The sequence below is a fragment of the Dermochelys coriacea genome, chromosome 25 (assembly GCF_009764565.3).
Source record: "Dermochelys coriacea isolate rDerCor1 chromosome 25, rDerCor1.pri.v4, whole genome shotgun sequence".
Taxonomy (NCBI): Eukaryota; Metazoa; Chordata; order Testudines; family Dermochelyidae; genus Dermochelys; species Dermochelys coriacea.
The window spans coordinates 8,252,968-8,274,818 of NC_050092.1; the positions used below are offsets into that span (position 1 = coordinate 8,252,968).

The following is a 21,851-nucleotide window of genomic DNA, read 5'->3' on the forward strand; positions in this document are numbered from 1 at the left end:
CTTCCATTAGCAGGTTCTTGGAAAAGGCCGGCTTACCTGACCCGCTGGCCAGAAGGGGTGTGCGCTCCAGGCCGGGCAGCAGGTGGCAAGACTCAGCATTGGAAGCGACAGTAGCATCCCCCTTGTCAAAACTGCCCGGGTGTCACCACAACGGCATTCAAAACAAGCAGCCAAATGTGAGAGCTCAACCCCAAGCTACGGGCTGAATGCAGGGCTCACTAGGGAAGGTGCTCTGGCTTGTGCTGTGCAGGGGATCAGACGGGAGGCTTGTAATGGTCCCACTGGGCCTGACCGCACTGGCATTAGTTGGCAGCAGTTGGTGCTTGCAGACGTGGCTCCTTAGCCGTTGGCTTTACCTGCTGCGCTCGTCTCCTGCCCTGCTTACCAACAGCACCAGGCAGGAGCACACAGGGTCTCAAAGCAACCAGCTCGTTCACACGGCACCATGAGCTGGGCTGAGATTGTCCGTGCAGCCTAAGGGAGTTAGGTGGCACCTTAAAGACCAACAGATTTATTTGGGCATAAGCTTTCGTGGATAAAAAAACCCACTTCTTCAGATGTTGCATAGGAAGAAGTGGGTTTTTTACCCATGAAAGCTTATGCCCAAATAAATCTGTTAGTCTTTAAGGTGCCACCGGACTCCTCGTTGTTTTTGTGGACACAGACTAACATGGCTACCCCCTGATACTTAAGGGAGTTAGGCACCCAACTCCCACTGAGCTCAGTAAAGCAGGAGTCTTTGTGTCTAGGCTGTGCAGCGCTCAGGCAGCTGGTGAGCGGACACACACAGACCCCGCTGAACGCCATGGGGCTGGGAACGCTGCAGCAAGCGAGGGTTGCAGGATCTAGGCCATAGTTTTCAAGCTTGCTCAGCTGATACGATCATCTGCCCCGAGGGGAGATGACTATGGTCATTCCTACCACTCAGCTCCGACCCAGACACTTGCCAGTCAGCCACTGCCAAGCCCTTGTGAGAGTCTCTATCCCTCTTTCACAGGCTCAGGGCCGGGATGGCCCTGATCCCCAAAGGGCTTACGCTGCCTAACTTCCTTTGGAGTTCTGGGCAGAAGTGACTTGGCCAAGGACCCACAGCTGGTATGTGGCAGAGGCAGGACTGAAATCCACATCCTTCCCACGCCCGCAGCAACTGGGCACCTATCTGAAGCCAATGCTAAGTGCGCAGGACTGGGTGGGGTGTGTCACCTAAAGGTTGCTGGCTTGCACCCCCTCTGGCCTAATAGCGAGCAAACCACCAACCAATATTGATGCTGTTCAGGGGCTTCCATGGACCAAGCCAGCTGCCCCGAGTCCACCTGGTCAGGAGATTGTCCACCAGCATGGCTGGCTGCCCATGGAGAAGCTGAGGCCTGAAGAAGACACGCTGCCCCCAGTGAAGAGGGTAGGGGAAAGCTGGCACTTGCTCTGCCCTGTGGGCAGGATATTCCGTATGGATGGGGCATCACATCGGGGGGGGGGGGGAGAGATCTTCCCCTGGCCCTGCGTTCAGTACTTCAGTTGCTCCTCTCAGGTAACTCCGCTGCAAACTCCCTTTAAGTCATGGCAGATCTCAGCCCCACTGGCCATGGCAAAGTCAAGCTGGCACAGGTGGCAAGGACTGGGTACCGGGGGCATTTCCCACTGGATTAGTCCCAGAGCTGGATAAGCCACAACCTGGTTCTTTGTTGTGTTTGTGGATTCCCCTCCTCCCACCCTTGGGGAACCCCCGGGGCCAACGAAAGCGAGAAAAGAAAGTGATGCTGGGGGGGGGGGGTCAGAGGGGTCCAGTCTTGTAAACAGAACTTTATTGGCAGGGGGAACTCCAGAGTTATACAGAGAAGAGTTTACTGCTGTAGCATGCATGGGCTGCGCGGGTTCAAAGGAGAAAGGTCACAGGGGGGCACAGGTCACAAGAGAACTTGCATTGTACTGACCACTCGCTTGGCAGTGGGGTGTCTCCTTGAGGGCTGCATGCCTCGCACACCTTATTTACAGTGGTGGGTAGCGGGCGGCTCGGCTTCCCCTGGGGGCAGTAAGAGACGCCCGCCCCTCTCCGCGGAGCCCATCACAGCTGTCTTGCCACCCTGCACGTCGCCATGGCCCCCTCCCCTCTTCCCCCAGGCCTGCTTCTGCTCCCTTGTCAAAGTCCCCAGGGTGGGGATCCAGCCCCCCAGCCTCCCTTGGGAAAGCAGGGGCCTGGCTGGCGGGGCCCAGGATCTGCAGCGGGCAGGGGCAGAAGCCCTGCTGAGCAGTTTCCGTCTTCCCAGAGCTTTGGCTGCCTTTTTAAGCCGGCCTGGGCAGCGTGTGGGCAGGATCTGTCCAGGTGCAGGCTAACCGGGCTGGCAGCCCGGGCATGGTACATGCCACACCCACGGTGCTGCAGCCCGGGCATGGTACACGCCACACCCACGGGGCTGCAGCCCGGGCATGGTACACGCCACACCCACGGGGCTGCAACCCGAGCGTGGTACAAGCCGCACCCACGGGGCTGCAGGCCCCGTTGGCCTGATTGTCACAAGAGCTCAGCTCCCATTCAGGCACCTAAAGGAAGTGGCTGGATTTGCACAAAGTGCCCAGCAGCTCCCATACGCCTGGCGCTCCAGCCCCAAGACGGTGCCAGGCGAGAGCAGTGCTTTGCCATCCCTGGTGGAGAAGGCCAAGTGTGTGTGTGTAGGGGGGCGGGCTGCAGGCCAGCTCTAGGGAGGGGGGCAGCTGCTCCCACATTACCTCCTCCAGCCCCGCGAGCACATTTTGCTGCCTGCGTCCACTTCCCATCCAGACCAAGGCGGTCACCCCCTCCTTCAGGTGTCTTTCCTTGCCCTGGTCCCACGCCGCCAGTCCTTCCCCTTCACTGGGGTGGGCAGAGGGTCCAGCCCCCCAGGCAGAGCCTCTTCACTGGGGACCAGCAAGGCCGCCCCCAGCAGCAGGATCTGACCCTGGACCCAAAGCTCCAGCTAACAGGCCCAGAGAGGACAAGAACCCAGCCCACCCCTAGCCCAGACCCTGCGGCCCCAGTGGGGCTGGGGACCTCGTTTCAGTGGCTTTTGTGCTTGTGGCTGGACGTGCCGAAATGCAGCAGGGGAAGCCATCCCTGTCAGCTCTGTGGTCTGAGTGGGGTGCAGGGTACCTGGAGAGCAAGTGAATCCCCTCCACCCTCCCCATGGACTTTGCACCCCCAGAGAGGCTGGGAGAAGCAGCCGAGCATTGGGGCGACCGTCTGAACCAGCCCCATGCCCCGCAATCTTCACCGGTCCCCACCGCCCGGGGAGCCGCTCCACCGGCTTAGCCGCCACCAGAAGCGAGTGTAGACGAGAGCTGGTCCCACACCCCCAGCTCTGAGCCTCCTGCCAAAACCTTGGGGAAGATGAGCGCTGGAGGCGCCCCGGCAAGCCGCAGCTGAGGGCCCGAGAGGCTGGCTGCGTGACCACAGGGGGGGCAGCGCCAGGCACGCATACAGACACGCCGACGCATGCCCGTGTTATGGCCCGCTCCCCAGGCCCGCAAGTGCCGCACCGCCTCTGGGATCGGTGCCAGCAGCTAGGCTCCAATCTGTGCTTTGGGGCGGGGGGTGGGGCAGGAGCCAGACTTCCCGGAGAGCCCCTTCCCTGCCTGGCCGCGGGTGGGCAGAAGTGGGCCCTGGGAGGGGACCAGCAGGGGCAATACCCCACCCGCTGCCTGCCACAGCTGGAGACGCTCCCGACCCCTGGCCCAAGAGATGCCTCCCTGCCGGAGGGATTGTGCAATTTGCGACAGGAAAGGAAAGAAAAAGAAAGGCCACCTCCTCCCGCCCCCCCCAGTAAAATACAAATACAAACAGGCCAAGATCCCATCCTGGAAACCCTGGCAGAATCCGCGCCAAACCAGAGCAAGCCACATGCCCGGGGCCCCTTCCTGCTTCGCGGTTGGTAGAAAATCAGCCCCCGAACGGGTTTAAAACGACAGAAAAATTGTGCTTCCTATTGTTCCAGAGACATACGCCCCCGCTTCCCCCCCACGTCCCCACCCCGAGTCTGGGGGGCTCCACAATCCCTAAGGCGACGTTTGTGCCAATCCTCCGTCCCCCTTGCAGTCATCTCCACCAGCGCGAAGGGCTCCTGCCGGAATCGGGCGGCGTGTGGCCGACTGCATCAGGGCACAGGGGCGATGGAGGCAGCCGGGAACCGTTTCGTCAGCCGGTTCAGAGGGGCCTCGTTGGGGGTGCTTGGCCTTGCCCGGCAGTGTATGCCCCGTCTGCCCCAGCCGAGAGAGTGAGCTGGGCCCCCCGCCCCGCCAGGGACCAGTGCCTGCCCTGCACTCGGGAGTGCACGAAACGGGCCGTGGGGAGAACAGCCCAGCGGAGGGCCGGGAGGCGGGCGGGTGGAGTACCAGGAAATGCCGTAGGGAAGGAGGATGGGTGGTTTTGGGGAGCGCAGCCGTAACCCTGCTGCAGTGTCAGTCCAACGCCACTCGCTGGCATGAACCTGGCAGGTCTTCCCAGGGTGACGGGTAAAGTGCTGGTCTCTCTGCGGAGCGGTAGCCGGACAGGCCATCGGGGAGCCAGGACAGATCGGCCCCAGCCAGGTGGAAAGGGAGCATCCCCCCCTGCCCGCCCCGGCCCCCTCTCTCTGCTGGTCCACCAGTGGAGGGGCCACTGGCACCATGCCAGAGTCCAGTCCTAGCTGGGCTGGCGGGGAAGCCAACGGGCCTGATTCACTGGAGGTCGCAGACCTTCCGGACCACGCAACAGAAGCCCTGTCCTGGGACAGACAGAGGGGGTCTTGCCCCCGCCCGTGCAGGGCAGAGGGGGCGCTGCACCCAGTGCCATCCCTGCCAGCATGGGGCAGAAGGGGCACTGCCCACCGCTAGTGTAGGAACGGGCCCAGCCCTTGCCAGGTGAGGCCAGAAGGGAAACCCAGGCCCTGTGCCCTCCAAGCAAGAGGCAGAGGGGGACTTTGGGCACTGGCAGTGTCAGACGCGGGGGGGGGGGGAACAGAGGGGAACTCTGGCTTTGGCCCCTCCCAAAAGGAGAGAGGAGAACTCTGAGATCCTGGGGAGGCTGCTCTGCGCTGGGAGTGTCAAGGAGCACGTCACCCACTCATTAAAAGATCTCACACCCCCACCATTTACAGTACAAAAACGAGGAAGTGACGAGCCGGGTGGGGTGGGGGGAACCCCACGTTCACTGGGGCCTTTTCCAGACAGCTGCCTTCCATCCCCTCACTTTGTTATATCTAGGGTGATGATGAAATCCTGCTTGGAGGGGCCCCAATCCTGCCTAGGTCCCACCGAAAAGAAGGAGCGAGTGGGCAGGTTAGGGGAGAAGAGTCCAGTGAGGAAGCACCAGCTGCCAGAGCAAACGGGAAGACCCCGCCCCGGCCCCACAACCGGCTCCTCTCCGGCGCCCCCTACAGTCATTTGCTGGAGACACCTTGGTCTCGGGCGTGTCTCCCCGGATGGGAGTGAGGCTCCCTATGCTCCGCCCCCTCCACTGAAACCCCGCCCCCAAGAGGAGGCTATAAAACCAAACCACACCCTCTCCCCGGCCGGCTCCTATTTGACGGAGGGAGTCCGCTCGATGCTGTACTTGAGGAGGTGGCTGAGGTCCGTGAGGGTGTGCTGGCTGCCCAGTGTGGGGGCCCGCGGGGGCCCGGCCTGCCGGCTGTACACCCCGGGGTTCTCTGCGCTGTTGAACGTGTGGTTCCTCTTGAGGTGGGCGACCGCCTTGCTGGCCGCGTTGTTGCTGTTGAAGTTCAGCTTGTCGGGGTTCCAGTGGCAGCCGTCGGTGTAGTCCCCGACCTCCCCGCTCGGCGCCGACACCACCCGGCGCCGGTCCGGGCTGTCGTGCGGCGTGACGGGGAACTCGCCGCACGAGCTCCTGCCCAAGCCGGGCCGGTGGGAGGGGGGCGGCTGCTGCTGGGCCCTTGGCCCCTCGCCGTGCTCCCGGCCCCCGCTCACCGGCAGGTAGTGCATGTCCATGGAGGAGTTGCTCGCCTCGTCCTCCAGCTCTTGGTCCATGAGCATGGAGTGGCAGATGGGGATGACGCGCCCGGCCCGGAGGTGGTGGGGCACCTGGGCGTGGCTGGAGTGCAGGAGGATGACGGAGGAGCCGGTGCAGGGCGGCTCGCGGATGGAGGCGTTGATGAGATTGTGGCTCTGCTCCCAGCTGCAGTTCTTGAGGTTGCCGGGGCAGCGCTTCTGCTGCAGGGGGGTCTGCTCGGGGGTGGGCAGCACCCCCGAGTCCAGGTCGTGCTGGCTGACCTTGATGAGCCCCTTGGGCCAGCCGTTCTGCATCAGTGGGGCCAGGAGGTTCTCGGGCTGGCCCCCGCGGGCGCGGCGCTCGCCCAGCCGGCTGACGCTCACCACCGACTCGCTGTGCGACAGGATGTTCTCTTTGTCCTTGCGGCGCGCCAGCTCCTTGCGGTCCCGGTGCCCGATGAACCAGCACACGCTGAAGCCGGAGATCACCGCCCCGATGACAAAGGCAGCCACGGAGGAGATCACCAGCAGATTCACGGAGACCAACCCATCTGGCTCCTCCACGAAGCTCTCCGTCACCAGCCCTAGGGGGAGGGCGGAGCGGGTGAGCGCATGGGGCGCGGGGCACAGGCCAGAGCCAGGCTGCCTGGCATGTTGGCTCCATGCACTGGCCCTGTGCTTCCAGCAAAGTCCAAAGGGCCACACCAGGACCACAGTGCCAGCTGGGATCTGGCAGCGTGAGCTTTCCCACAGCAGTGCCCTGCCCAAGCTAGCTGCTTGTCCTACCCTGTGAGTTCCCCCCTGGCAGTCCCGCACCGATGCCAGCTGGCGAGGCCAGCCATGCAGGCTTCCCAACAGCTGCTCCCCCCCACTGCCCCGCGCCAGCGAGCGCTTACCTTCACACTCCCCGAGGTGCGAGGTGCTGCCTCCGGCGATGTCCTGTTCGAACGCAGCCCTGTGGGATGGCCACAAGGAAGGAAGGGATCAATCAGAGGGAGGAAATGGGCCAAGGCTACCGTGCTCCCTGGGACCTGAGCATGACTGCTGCCCGGGGGCGGGATGCCATGCTGAGGGGCAAGCTGCCAGCTCATTGTTGGCTGTGTGCTTCCTGCCCCGGAAACCAAACGGGGCCTGGCTGGGGCTACACTCGGGTGGGAGACAGCAAACCTGGAGCGCTAAGGGGCGGGCAGGCTCCCATCTCAGCCAATGCAGGGCACAGTGCTGGGGGTGGGGGCTGGGAATAGGAGGGAGGCTGGCTGAATAGGGGGCACTTCACCCCTGCAGTCGGTGCAGACCCCAGGGTAGTGCAAGGGGGTGCCATGCGGCAGGGCCCCCTGAGTTGGTGGTGCTGGGGGCCCTGGGCTGGGCTGCTGGATGCCCCATGGCAGCTGACACGTGGAACCGAGTCTGGTCATTGCAGACCCTGGGGCATTCCTGCGCCAAGGCCAGGAGCCAGCCCTGGACCGATTCCTGCAGGGGAGGAAATTCCATCCTCCACCCCCCCCAACCTACCCCAGTGATGCCAAATTGAAATGACACGCCCCTGGGGGTGGGGGTGGGGTGCTCAGCACGGGCTGGGCCGGGGCACACAGCAGCAGACGGTCAGATGGGAACAAAGGGCTCCCAGGGGAAGGAAGATGCTCGGTGGATGGTCCCCCATCAGTGTTCTGGGTCTCAATAGGCTTCACTGACAAATCCCTCCCCTCTCCGTAATCTGGGGCTTGGTCCATGCCTATGTCCGTGGAGCACCCCGGGAGGGAACTACTCCCCAGTGCACCCCGAGCAGGAGCATCTCTCCTTTATCCCCAGACGCCTAGCAAGGGGCAGGGACACGGGGTCTCTGGAAGGGCAAGGACTGAGATCCTGCATGAGGAAGAAGATCCCGGGACTCTTTCGGCAGCAGAACTCTGGGCAAAACCTCTCACCTGGGCACCGAATTCCCGCCCCGCCTGGTGGGGGCCACGTGCCGTTACCGTCTGACAGGTCTTGGGAGTGAGACGAGTTTGCTGGTTCTCAGCCCAGCTGTTAGGAGGGTTGCAGCATAAACCCCACCTGCACAATCAGTGGTGCCCCAGGCTGGCTGGCTCAGCAGAGAGGCCAAAGATGCAGGGAGGTGGCCCCACCAGGTCAGGGCGGTGGCAGAATAGCAGGGCAGAGAGGCGGAGGCTCATCCCACAGCCGGGGTTGCCCCAGGTCTCCGGTCTTTTGGGCCGTTAACCCAGCACCACCTGCAGCAGCAACTCCCATCCAGACGGCTCCCCACCCCCAGCCCTGGAGGGGTCCTCACTGGCCAGTATTACCTGGTGTTGGTTTCCAGGAAGATGCAGGAGCCCTCGGGGGTCCAGCCGCAGTAGGGATCCCGGCTCCCGAGGCAGTTCCTGAAACCCGGCAGGCAAGGGAGCTGGTTAGAGAAGTTCACGTCCCGGCACGGTGGATCGCGGGCGCCTAGTCCATAGTCAGGTTAACTGGGCGGGAGAGTTCACACCTGCTGGGCCAAATCTATCCCTGGTGTAGGCCGCTTGGAGCCAGCGAGGTCACATGGCAAAGAAATTGGCTCATGGGCTCTTTGTGAACCTGGATGCGACTCGTGAGAATGCTGCATCCGGGGCAGCAATGAAGCCGTGTTGACTATTAAATAATGAAGGAACACAGGCTGGCAGCGTGGGCTGGTGGGTGGGGAGCTGGGCAGGGCCTCAGGACGCCTGGGTTCTTGTCCCAGCTCTGCTACTGGGGAAGACGGGGCAAGTCACTTCCTCTGTCTCCCTTCCCATCTTTTGTGTTGTCTGTGAGCAGGGACTGTCTCTTGCTCTATGCACAGCGCCTGGCACAATGGGGCCACATATAAATAATGACCTCCGAAAAGCTCCATTACAAGAACATGGGGGTTACACAGTCCAGCACTCCCAAGGCAGGAAGCGGCTGCATTAATACAGCCATGTTCCCTCAATCCAGTGCCCTAGTTCATCTGCATTAGGGTCCCGGTTTTCATGGTCACATGCTATTTTTAACACAAGGTCCCCTGCTTCATTCAGCTCTCGGTCGACTCTCAGCTCCAGGGGACGGAGGGCACGTCTGCTCAGGTGGGCAGCTGGCCTGTGGCCGAGCTGGCGCTGACGGCAGCGAAGGGGCCCAGAATGCCCCTGGAGACCCCCTCGAGCCCAGGAGCTAATGGACAAAGCGGTGGTTGTCCTGGAAAAAATCACATGCTGCCCTTGGCTCAGTCCCTTCCCAGAAGCCAGAGCTTTAATTTGCCAGGAGCTTCCCGAAGGGGCCAGGTATTAAGCCGAGATGTTCTGAATAATTGCGTCTCGGGCTCTGATAATGAGGCTGGGGAATGTCGTGGGCGAGGACGTGGGCACCGGCCCACGGGCCCCACCACGTGTGACGGATGGCATTACTTGTGGGGCAGCTTGGCTCCTAGAAGGAGAACTCGCCCCTCACACCACAGAACCACAGTCATGGGGCAGCGGGGACGAGAGACAGGGGTTTGAATGCAAAACCAGGGAGAGGTTTGTGTGTTGCAGGGAAGGGGTGCTCTACGGACCCCAAACCCCGCCCACAACCCCAAACCCCGCCCAGTCACAATCCCATGCCACTGAGCCGTGGCGGCAAGAGCTGAGGACGAGAAACTCACTTCATGCAGCCCGAGTGCTGCTGGCATCGGGCAGTGGGCACCCTCACCACGCATGGGGGGAAGGCCAGTAGTAAGGACCCCGTGGCTTTGTCCAGCTCCATGCCCAAGAGCTTCCTTTCATCCTCGTTGTCTCGGCCGCACCTGCAGACAGACCCGGGGGAAATCTCAGTCTGCCCCACGTCCCAGAGGAGAGCCCGCCCTGACCCTGGGCTGCCAGGGTGTGGGGTGGGCAGCGTGCAACTGGGGCTGGTCCCCAGGAGGGCATGGGGCAGGGGGACCTTTGGCATCCTTCCCAACGGACAGAGAACAGAACCAAAGCCCCACGCTCCTCCCCATGCCTCTGAGAAGGTGCCAAGTCAGGCAAGGAACCCAAGGTCCTTTTGTGCTGCAGGAGATGGGGAGGTCCCTCGATGGACCATGGGGTGGAATTCACTCTGCGTCACTGTCAGGGAGGCCTGACACCCGGGGACTGATCGCACCCTGAGTTGGGTGAACGTGGAGGGGCAAGGGCAGGCCTGTGTGGACACGAAACGTGAACTCAGAGTGCGTGTGGGAGCCACTGTGAATCTGACCCCCCCCACGGAAGCCAACTTCTGCACCAGGGCAGGTCTAGTACCTGCGTTGCACCATCGTCTCACTCGTTCACCAAGGCAGGGTGGGTCGTGCGGGGTCTCTGCCGCAAGCTAAGAACTAGCTGATTATCATGGTCAGGGCGAGATGTTTGGAGAGGAAGTCGTTGGAGAGAGACGTAATATGGAGGAGATAAGCTTTGAAGTGAAGCTTGTCCCCAGTGGCGAGGTGGCGGACTGAATCAGCCGCCCTGAGTTTACCGTCTAAGCTGCAGGCCTGAGGATTTACAAAGACTCAAGTACCCCAAGAAAATAGGGGACCTCCTGGGGCAAGAGAGAAGAGTCTGTAATTGCAGGAGAAGAGAGGGGCCAAGATTTTATCCATTATGGAGGAGACACGCTAGCTCCGGGTGGATCCCAGCTTTCTGAACTGGACATGTGCTGCACGGACTCACCATTTGGGTGACAAATATCTTGTTAGACAGAAAGCAGCTTGTTAATAAGTATAGGCTGTAGATTGAGTTGTAGGTGTTTCTTTTACCTGTAACCTTACCTTTCCAAATCCTTGTACTTGCTACTATTTGAGTGTCTGTCTCAAGCTCTGTGAAATACTCTTCGCTTTGGGTTTGCTACAGACACATCTACATCCCTCATGCTAAGGAGAGGGCAGAACCACTATGAAACCAGTACCCTGGGGTGCGCTGCGGTGTCCAGACACAAGGGACTGGGCACTCCCGTGCCACAAGAATAGTAGCTGGGGAGTGTAACACTGGATAGTTGAGGAGAGTTTCCCCAGGTGGGCACAGACAATGCTCCCTGCTTCTGTGAGAAAGCCGTAGGGACTCACCTTAGTATCACAGAGACTCGGATCCATCTGTCCAGGTGCTTACACCATGCCCGCCCCCATGGGATTTCCTGTTCTCAGACTGGCATCTCTGTGTCCCCAAAGCCCACTGCATGTTCCCCAAACCCCCTCCATCCTATTTAACTTCATTCCCAGCCCCTGGGTGCCACTGTTCCGAGAGCGCTAGCCACGCCGAGGCTGGGTCCATGCCTACCTGCCGGGGTGATAGGTCTCGAACTCCTCCAGGAGCAGGCTCTGGCTCCCAGCGCTGACGGCTGAGCGGCTGGCACTGATGTTGGGCTTGATCAGGAACTTGAGGATGGTGCCAGTGTTGGAGCCCAGGAAGACCACGGTGCAATTGCCCCAGGGCCCTGCCGCAGTGTCCACCACAATTTTACGGAGCTGATACCTGCAGAGTGGGGGGTGGAAGTGGGGTCGCTCGTTAGTGTTCACAATAGCTGAGGTTCAGGAGAAGCCCCAGAGGAGAGGTGATGCCATCAGATGTGGGGGAGTGAGGCAGGAGGAGGGGAGATGGGATAGTGTCCCGGGGTTAACACACCTAGCGTGGATCAGACTCTCTGTAGCTAGAAAAGAACTGCAGAGTTACCACTTACTGTCCTCCTGCTAGTGTGTATGGGAGATCTACGTCCCCACCCAAACCCAACCCACATCGCAACCAGAATCCACCCAGATCCCCATGAGAACCCAACCCAGATCCCAAACTGAACTTGATCCAGATCCTAACCAGAACCCACCCCACATCCCAACCAGAACCCACCCAAACTGAACCTGAAGAAACAATGGTCCAAGAAGGTATACACACATCTACACACCTACACACACACACCCACACCCACACACACCCCCCAGGCACCCATACAGACTCCAGAAGCCCACGCACCATACATCCTGAGCAGAAATGCACAGATTCTACTTGCATTCCGGACACAATCCCTCTCCACAGAGGGACATCTCTGCTTCCACACGTTTACACACTTACACATCACGTGTGGGCACAAACACCCCTGGCACCACTTCAATGGTTTCCTTGCTATGCAACATACATCCACCCAGCTCCAGACAGACAGACGCATGAACCCATAGACACACAGACCCCCGAGAAAGGCCCCCAGAGGCCGAGCCAAGGCCAGGCAAAGGAGAGGAAGAGATTTTGGTGGGTATCACAATCTTTACAGAAAGCTGCAGCAAAACAAGAGCTCCTTGTCCCTTCTCCCCCCCCCCCAAAAGGGTCAATTAGAATAAGTTTTCTGTTATCTCATTACAGCTGTAATTATCAGCACCAATGAACTCCAGCTGCTTTGCATTTTCACAGCGCTGGTACCATGGGGTGAGGATGGGGAAGCACTGCGCTCCCCACCCCCTCCTGCTCCCTCCCGCCGGCACGCCATCAGGGCCCGGCTGGCAACCGCATGCCCCCTGGCATGTGCACTGGTCCCCGTCCCTGTCCTCCCCGCTGCCCACATATGCACCCCCACACATGCGGTGCAAGCTCCCCACCACACCCCGCAGCACTTCCCCTTTCAACGCCTCGAATCCCAGCGACTGATGCATCTGCCCATCAACATGAACCCCCAGAACCTTTGGTTGGGAGCTTCTGGCTTGAGAGCCAGGGAGTGATGCTTGATTAATTCCACATAAAACAGCAATTAAGGCAGATTTAATTAGAATGAGGCAATCTCGGCAGCAAAGTTTAGAAGATTTATCAACCCTGTTGGTGCCCTCAGTCCTCGCACAGGCACATGCGTGGGCACACCCACACCCACAAGTGCACATGTAACACCCACCCACTCACAAATGCACATTTACACACCGGTACACACATTTGCAAGAGCATGCATATACACACAAGTGCATGTGTACACCCATGTGCATACAAGTATACATGTCCACATGCCCACACACTCACAACTACACACATGCACACAAGTGCACATGTACACACACACACAAAGTGCGCATGTACACACACAACTGTAGACATACACTCAGAAGTGCACATGCACAAGTGTAGACACACTCACAAGTTCACATGTATGCACACATGTTCACACTCAAAAGTGCACACATATATATGCATACGCCCCCTCAGAAGGGCACATGTGCACATACACACTCAACTGCATGCATTCACACAGTGCACATGTTCACACACACCTGTGCACACACCCTCTGTATCGTTTATCTCCTTCTAAGGAAAATCATAGAAGATTAGGGTTGGAAGAGACCTCAGGAGGTCATCTAGTCCAACCCCTGCTCAAAGCAGGCCCAACCCCAACTAAATCATCCCAGCCAGGGCTTTGTCAAGCCGGGCCTTAAAAACCTCAAAGGATGGAGATTCCAAAACTCCCTAGGGAATCCATTCCAGTGCTTCACCACCCTCCTAGTGAAACAGTGTTTCCTAATATCCAACCTAGACCTCCCCCACTGCCACTTGAGACCATGGCTCCTTGTTCTGTCATCTGCCACCTCTGAGAACAGCCGAGCTCCATCCTCTTTGGAACCCCCTTCAGGTAGTTGAAGCCTGCTGTCAAATCCCCCCTCATTCTTCTCTTCTGCAGACTAAACAAGCCCAGTTCCCTCAGCCTCTCCTCATAAGTCACGTGCCCCAGCCCCCTAATCATTTTCATTGCCCTCCGCTGGACTCTCTCCAATTTGTCCACATCCCTTCTGTAGTGGGGGGCCCAAAACTGGGCACAATACTCCAGATGTGGCCTCACCAGTGCCAAATAGAGGGGAATAATCACATCCCTTAATCTGCTGGCAATGCTCCTACTAATGCAGCCCAATATGCCGTTGGCCTTCTTGGCAACACGGCACACTGCTGACTCATATCCAGCTTCTCATCCACTGTAATCCCCAGGTCCTTTTCTGCAGAACTGTCGCTTAGCCAGTCGGTCCCCAGCCTGTAGCAGTTCATGGGATTCTTCCATCCTAAGTGCAGCTCTGCACTTGTCCTTGTGGAACCTCATCAGATTTCTTTTGGCCCAATCCTCCAATTTGTCTAGGTCACTCTGGACCCTATCCTTACCCTCCAGCCTATCTACCTCTCCCCACAGCTTAGTGGCATCCATGAACTTGGTGAGGATGCAATCCATCCCATCCTCCAGATCATTAATGAAGATGTTGAACACAACCGGTCCCAGGATCGACCTAAATCTGCTCCAGGCAGCTGAGACGGGGAACGAAGGGGGATCCAGTCCTGCCTAACACTCACTCCACCCTTCCTAAACACCAGCCTGGCCACACCTGTTGGCTCTTTGCTCCTGGCTGGGAGCACCCAGGCCAGGCCTCCAGGGTGCCAGTGGCTCGAGGCATGTGTTGCTCCTTGGCTTTCCCCCTGTTCCTGCGGGGTGGGGTGTATGTGTCTCGTGGTTACATTTAGGAAGAGCTGACACATTGACGTGCTGGCTGCGCCCAGACTGATCTCTCCTTGTGCCCTAGCCTGGCAGCCGGGCACCACCCTGAGCTCTGTGGCAGGCAGTCCAGCCGTGGCCTGGGCCCCTGGGTGCCAGGGAGGGGTAAGCATGGCTGAGCAGGCGGGTTTCTCACCGAGTCATGCTGCGGATGATCCACGGGGTGTGGCCCAGGGAAGGCACCGACTCGTCCATCAGGGGATGTGTCTTCACGAAGTTGAGGAGCTCGTCTGGGAAGGAGCTGGAGGAGTTATAGCGCATGCCGGGGGCTGCGCAGCGCCCGGGCCTGGGGGCAGAGGGGGAGGCAAGGGCTGAGCGGCATGTATCCCCCACCTCCTCTCGCCCGCAAACCTCAGCCCCTCCCACCCCTGTGTGTCCCTCCCGGAGGGTGCAGCTGCTAGCAGTGGCCCGGGGGAGCAGGAAGCCGGAGCAGGGGGGCAACCAACGGATCATGAATGGATTGTTCCCACTGTCCTCCTAACCCCCATGCCGGGGCAGGTCCCAAACCTTCGATCTGACTGTATGGGCCACAGGTGACTGGAGGTGGGGGCAGTGAGGGGGACACTCTAAGACTCAGGGCCATGGGGGAGAGGGTGAAACGCTAAGACTCAGAACCCATGGTGGGGTATGGGGTGGCAACCCAGAACTTGGGTGGGGAGGGGCGACATCTCAGGACCCATGGCCTGGGGTCAGGGAGAGGATGGACACCCAAGGACATGGGGACCGGGGTGGGGGAAGGACACTCCAGGACAGAGGATGGGGAAGGGGAGGGACAACCCAGGACACAAGGACCAAGGTGGGAGAGTGGAAGGACCCCCAGGACCCAGGGAAGGGGAGGGACCCCCAGGACACAGGACACTGGGTGGGAGGGGGTTGATAATTGGCCATGCTCGCTGCGTGTGCATCACTCCACATTCCCACTCTCTGCTGAACCAGCACTCCTGGTCTGCTCACCCAAAGCCCGGGCACTCTGCCCTGGCAGCCAGCCCGCTGCGGGGTCCTGGCGATACACACGGGCCGTTGCCCAGGGTGCGTGCCATCCACTCACCGCGGCTTCGGCACCATCTCTTCTGGCACGGGAGTCCAGATGGACTCGGGGGATTTCTGCTCCCGGAAGCGCCCCTCAAAGACAGATGCCACCTGTGCCATGTCGAAGGCGCAGACCGCTGAGCCGGGGATACTGCAGAGACACAAGGACCATGAGAGCCATGTCACCGGCCCAGCCTCCCAGCACCCACTCCCACACTCCTCCCACACAGCACGGGACCTCACTGCGAAGGTCACAGAGGACTTTATGGGCCTGGGCTGGGCAGCTCACTAAGGACTTGGGTGAATTTTTTTGGGTGTCCCAACGGTTCTTGTCTGGGGCTGGGGCTGAATTCCGCTTTGACTCTGCGCTGATCCTTTGTCGGGTTCTCTTTGGGATCTAGTACTGCTTGGGATCTGGTTTGGTGTCTAGGCCTAGCTCTGTTTGGGATCCATTTGGGGTTGGGTTCTGTTTGGGATCTAGTTTGGTGTCTGAGCTTGATTCCGGTCAGATTTGGTTTGGTTTCTGAGTCTGGTTTTGCATGAGATCTGCTTATTGATCTGAGCAAGGTTCTGTTTGGCATCCAGTTTAGGTTGAGCTCTGGATGGGATTTGTCTTGATGTAGATTTGTTTGGAATCCTGTCTGAAACCTGGGCCAGGTTCTGTCTGGGATCCAGTTTGGGTCAGGTTCTGTCTGGGATCCAAACTGGAGCCCAGGCTGGGTTCTGTCTGGGATCCAGTCTGGAGCCCGGGCTGGGTCTGTCTGGGATCCATACTGGGCCAGGTTCTGTCTGGGATCCAATCTGGAGCCTGGGCCAGGTTCTGTCTGGGATCCAGATCCAGCCCGGGCCAGGTTCTCCGCACAGCAATCTGACAGCAGCTACTTGGCTCCCAGTCACACAAAACTGTGTCAGACCCACACCGCAGCATCCTCACACCTCGGGGGACCCCTGGCCTGTCCCCGTCCGTCCTGGCACCTTAACCAATGTGGCGGCAGGAGATGGGGAGGTCTCTGCAGCTGGCATGGCTCAGGGTGCTAACACACACAGCTGTGCTGCCATCTTGGAGGGGGCCAAGCTGCCTGCCCCTCTTGGTGGCTACTGCCAAGGCTCGGGGTGGGGTGGGGGCGGGGAAAGGGATAGACTGCATGGCTCAGACAGGGGAGGGAGGCCTTCAGAGCAGCCAAAAGGCAGAGAAAAAACCCCATTTTCTGCCCACTGCCCACCCTGGGCGGCTCTCGCCATGGCAGACTTGTTACCAAAGCTACTGCCAGACCCGAAGAGCCGGGATCCCCCACTGCACAATCAGCCCTCGACCCCTAGCCCTGGGCTCAATGGGCAGCGCATACCAGTCGCCCGCAACAGTCAGAGATGTCCCTGGGCCTATGATGAGAGATGCCCTGGCCTCCCCAGAGAAGGGCCACGTCTGGATTTTTCTCCCCGCCGCCCCCGCGGGTTTGCACATAATCCCAGCCACGGAATGGATCCCCTGTGGGTGAAACTGATGTCCCCATGGGATCCCATGGTGCCACGTGGCAGGAGGATCCCAGTGGGCTTGGCTAGGGAGCGGATAGGATTTCTATCCAGAGGAGGTAGCACCCACCGGCAGCCCCTCTATCAGCTCTCCCCCGTTCCCCCCAGTGCCTCCCACCCGCTGGCGGGCCCTGCCGATCAGTGCCGCCCCCTCCCGCCCGCCTGCCACAATCAGCGGTTTCGCGGCAAGCAGGAGGCTCTGGGGGGGATGGGGAGGAGCGAGGATGCAGTGTGCTGGAGGGAGAGGGTGGAATTGGGCAGGAAGAGGCAAGGTGGGGGTGGAGCGGGGGCAGGAAGAGGCAGGGTGGGGCCTCGGGGGAAGGGGTGGAGAGGGGGCGGGACCTAGGACACAGCCAGGAGTCGAGCCCCCCCCCCCCCCCCCGGCACTTTGGAAAGTCAGCACCTGTGGTGGTAGCTCCTGCTCTTTTGAACTGGGTCAGGAACTCCAGGGCACCAGATTGGACCTGAGAGGAGCTTCAACGTCCCACCTGGCCTGGTGTGAAATATGCACGATGACCCCCTAAATCACGCGAAGCCCGTTGCACGGCTGGTGGATGGGAGGGACAGTCTGAGCCAAGCCTGCCTGGACTAGCGCCAGGAGCAGCTCACGATGAGCCTGATCCAGTGCCAGGGCAAGGCAATGGGAGTCTTTGGGCTCCGGATCAGGCCCAAAGCCGGGCGTGCATGCGTTTTCCCTGAGGCAGAGCGGCCTCTCACTGAGGCTGCGTGGAAACTCTGCAGGACTGGGGGGGATGACAGTGCTGGTGTCTGTGGCAGCCCTGATCCAAAGCCGAATCGAACGAATGCAAAGACTCCCACTGACTTCAACTACCTGGATCTGGCCCTCAGGGCTCATGCAGGCTGTGTGCACAAGTACACCTGTGCAGGCACCCAGGCCCACGTGCGAGGGTGTGCACATGTGTGCGTGTGCAGAGACTGCAAGTGGAATTTCAGAAGGGGGGATGGACTGATCTGTGCCCGATTTGGTCAGGACGTCGGGGTTCTCTGAAGGTGTCCTGTGGGAGCCATTGGCCCAACGCTGAGATCCACTAGCCGGTGGAAGCTTTGCCTGGGCAGACTGCAGGATCAGGTCCCCAAGCTGGCCGGGGCACATGCCTGCTCCTTTGGGAAGGCGGCGCGAACATCAGCTGGTGGCAAAATAAGCAGCGGGGAGAGACCCGCTCCAGCTGGACACAGTGCCGGGGGCCCCTCACTGCCCCATGGCTGTGGAGGACTGACCTGTTGGAGGGCGTGGAGAAGACTGCCAGCACCACGGGCCGCCCGTCCAGGTACAGGATGTCCGTCACCGACTGGATGACGTTGAAGTAGAAGTGCGAGTCCCCTGGCACGGAGCAGTTCAGCCGGGCCTTGAGGAAGGACGTCCACTGCTTCTCCAGCACGCGCTGCGACCCGCCCATGTCGTTCTTACACACCCGGGCCACCCGGGACACCACCACCTGCCGCGGGGACGAGGGTGTCACGGGGAGGAGGCACCCGGCCCTGCCGCCCTCCCAGCCCAGCCAATGAGCCGCCTTCCAACCCCACCTGCCCACACCGGAGCTGCTGTGCCCCCCGCCCTGGCTAGTCGGCGGCCCTTTCACTGCAGGATCGTGGAGGGGGGAAGGGAGGGACTGAGCTTTGCGGGGGTGTAGTGTGGCGCACACTGTGGCTATCTCCCATGCAGCGGCCTCTGTGCCCCACCCCAGTTACAACCTGGCCTGAAGACGCTTCTGTGGGTGGATCTTCTGTCCAGCCCATCCCCAGGTCCCAGGCCTGTCAGTGCGAACGCCCTACGTTCCCAGTCTGCAGCCTCTCCTCCACCTCTGCCCAGAAACTGCCTCCACAGACACACGCTGGATCCCCGTTGGAGAGACAGCAGCGCAGAGCAGGGCACGGGACTGGGACTTAGGAGACGCGGGATCCATTCCCTGCGGCGCCACTGACCAGCAGGGTGACTGCGGGCAAGTCACTTCCCCAATCTGTGCCTCTCCCTCCCCTGCCATCCTTTGTCTGGCTCGCCCGCTTACACAGTATGTGCTTTGGGGCAGGAACTGTCTCTCCCTGTGTGTCTGTGCAGCGCCTTGCACAGCAGGGCCCTGATCTCAGCTGGGGCAGGAACTAGCTCCCCCTGTGTCTGTGCAGTGCCTTGCATGGTGGGGCCCTGATCTCAGCTGGGGCAGGAACTAGCTCCCCCTGTGTCTGTGCACAATAGAACCCTGAGCCCAGCTGCAGCCTTCGTACGCTGCTTTGAAACTAAGGCAATTCTCCCAGTACTTTGCCCTGTAAATCAGTATCGACGGGTCAGGAGCATCCACTGCCCACAGAACTATCGGTCCCCCATGCGTTCCCCAAGGCCTGTGATCTCCGTTCTCCACCCTAGCTTGTCCCCAAGGCTTCACCTAGGGAAGTGAAGGAGCAGAGCAGACGCCAGCTGGGCGGCCCTGCCCCTGGAGAGCGCTGGCTGCAGCCCGGGAAGGGCACCTCACCTTCTCCAGGTAGTTAAACTCCATGGCGATCTCCCGGAAGAAGAAATAGACGTGGCTCTTCCATTCCACCGCGTGGACAAAGTAGGGCTCTGTTGGGAGAAGGGCGAACACAAGAGGGTCAGGGCCTAGCTACAGGAAGCGGGTAGGGTGGGAACCTGATAAGAGTCAGCAGGGCGTGTTCCCTATGGAGAAGAGTCAGCAGGGCCTGGCGGGAGCGGCATAGGGGGAGCTGCCCCAGGAGCCTCCAAGCTGAGAAACTTTCTAAGGCAGCAGGTAATGGAACCCCCACATCAGATCCAGCTTGGTCGCTAGCAGAGAATGTTCTTTCTCTCCCCCGACCCCACTGGGAATGGCCTCTGTGGGAACGGGAAACCACCTTTGAACCATTTGGAGTCATGCTTGACGGTGCGCAGAGTGGGGCTGTCCCCCAGGCTCCGGTAGATCACTGTGTCGATTGCCAAGAAATCCGTCACCGTGGCCGTGAACAGCATCCCGTCTGCCAAGGAGAGAGAGGAAATGAATAGATAGATAGATATTGGGGTGATAGATATTGGGGTGTGTGTATGGGGATAGATAGATAGATATTGGAGTGATAGATAGATATTGGGGTGTGTATGTAGATAGATAGATATTGGCGTGATAGATATTGGGTGTGTATGGAGATAGACAGACAGATAGATATTGGGGTGATAGATATTGGGGTGTGTATGGGGATCGATAGATAGATGAGGTGGATGCGGATAGATGGATAGATAGATATTGAAGTGATAGATATTGGGGTGTGTATGGGGATAGAAAGATATATAGATAGATGTGCATGGGGATAGATAGATAGATAATCAGAGAGAAAAGGTGGGTGACGTAATATCTTTTATTGGACCAACTTCTGTTGGTGCAAGAGAAGCTTCCGAGCTACAGCAAGCTAAGACGAGCTCTGTGTAGCGCAAAAGCTCGTCTCTTTTGCGAACAGACGTTGGTCCAAGAAAAGATATGACCTCACCCACCTTGTCTCTCTCATATCCTGGGACCAACACGGCTACAACACCACTGCAAGACAGACAGACAGATAGATAAATGGGTATTTATTGGAGTAGACGGACAAAGTGACAAAAGGAAGACAGGTAAAGCAAAAGAAAAAATGAACAAAAGAAAGAAGGAAAAATATCAAAAAGCCAATGCACCCCCGGATTTGGCCCTCCAAGCCAGATGGGCTCCCTGTAGGGAGCTCATCACTGAGTCCAAGCAGAGACATCCTCCCCCACCCTCCCGAGAGCAGGGAGCAGGCCGGGTGGTACTGACCCGTGAAGAGGGCGACATTGGCATGTTTGGGGTCGTAGGGGCACCGGGCCATGCCGCTGATGCTGTCTCCAATGGGCTCCAGGGTGTCCATCTAAGGAGAGGGAGAGAGGTGGTAAGTTCACACCGGGGCCTGACAGCTCCCAGTCTCCCTGCACTCGCCCACGAACAGCAAACTCATGGACGGACTAAAGCAAGGCCCCTAAATCCACAACCAAGCACCTCATTAAATGCCTGGCCTGTCGGGATGCTGAGTGCTGCTGCTCCTACTGGCTGCCAGGGGAGCGCCACCATGCTGGGCGCTGGGGGCACACACATGATCCCGGCCTCAAAGACCTTACAGTCTAAATGGGCAAGGGAGGGGAAACTGAGGCACAGCGAGGCAAAACGACTTGCCCAAGGTCACACCCCAGAGACGGCAGTAGAACCCATCTCTCCTGAGCCCCGGGCTGGGCCAGGCTGCCTCTCACACAGCCTGTACCCCCATCCCCTCTTGGATTCAGGAGGTTCCCCAGGCTCCTGCCCCATCAGCCCGGTGCCGTCAGATCCATGCCTGAGCTGGGGCCACTCTCTAGTTTAGGTGCCACCAGTTTAGGATTCCCACCACGGACACTTCCTTGGCTTCTCCCTGGAACATGCTGCTCCCTGGCCCCTCTTGTCCTGCTCCGCTGTGCCAGGGGATGACAGCGGTGCGGGTCAATGTCATCTGTTCCCCTCAATAATGGATACACTGCGGCACTTTGCCTTGCTCCCTGCTTCACCGCTCCCTCCTGGGCTCTTGGTAGCCTGGCCTCCTTCACACTGGGCTGGGACCTTTGCAGAGCTGGCACTGATCAGCTCTGCGCTCTGTCTGTCCCCTGGGGTCTGTTTCGCAACGGCTTGGAGGTGACCGGCATTCAGCACAGGGAGCAGGGAGAGCCCCCGTGGGGGATGCAGAGATCCGGGCCTGAGGGGGGAATGTCCCCAGTGCACTGTGCCCCGGCTGCTCTTGCTGCCTTGTGCTGCCCCACTGATACCCTCCCGCCAGCTCTGCTCCATCCCAGAACCATGTCCCACGCAACACGAGCAGTTCCCCTG

The 21,851-nt window shown here is 59.7% G+C and overlaps 1 protein-coding gene across 2 annotated transcripts in view; it reads right to left on the minus strand.

The window, feature by feature from the left end:
• Window positions 1–1,780: 1,780 nt before the first annotated feature.
• Window positions 1,781–21,851, minus strand: part of SEMA6B (semaphorin 6B) — an 83,442-nt gene continuing 63,371 nt past the window's right edge. For both annotated transcript variants that reach the window (XM_038384364.2, XM_043502614.1), the window contains 11 exons: window positions 20,778–20,868; window positions 19,855–19,974; window positions 19,479–19,567; window positions 18,232–18,449; window positions 15,482–15,613; window positions 14,570–14,719; window positions 11,214–11,408; window positions 9,587–9,727; window positions 8,253–8,330; window positions 6,849–6,907; window positions 1,781–6,536 (listed from right to left, as the gene is read on the minus strand). In XM_038384364.2, the coding sequence (XP_038240292.1) occupies window positions 5,527–6,536; window positions 6,849–6,907; window positions 8,253–8,330; window positions 9,587–9,727; window positions 11,214–11,408; window positions 14,570–14,719; window positions 15,482–15,613; window positions 18,232–18,449; window positions 19,479–19,567; window positions 19,855–19,974; window positions 20,778–20,868 (2,283 nt within the window). In that variant the 3' untranslated portion in view covers window positions 1,781–5,526. The remainder of the gene's footprint in view (window positions 6,537–6,848; window positions 6,908–8,252; window positions 8,331–9,586; window positions 9,728–11,213; window positions 11,409–14,569; window positions 14,720–15,481; window positions 15,614–18,231; window positions 18,450–19,478; window positions 19,568–19,854; window positions 19,975–20,777; window positions 20,869–21,851) is intronic.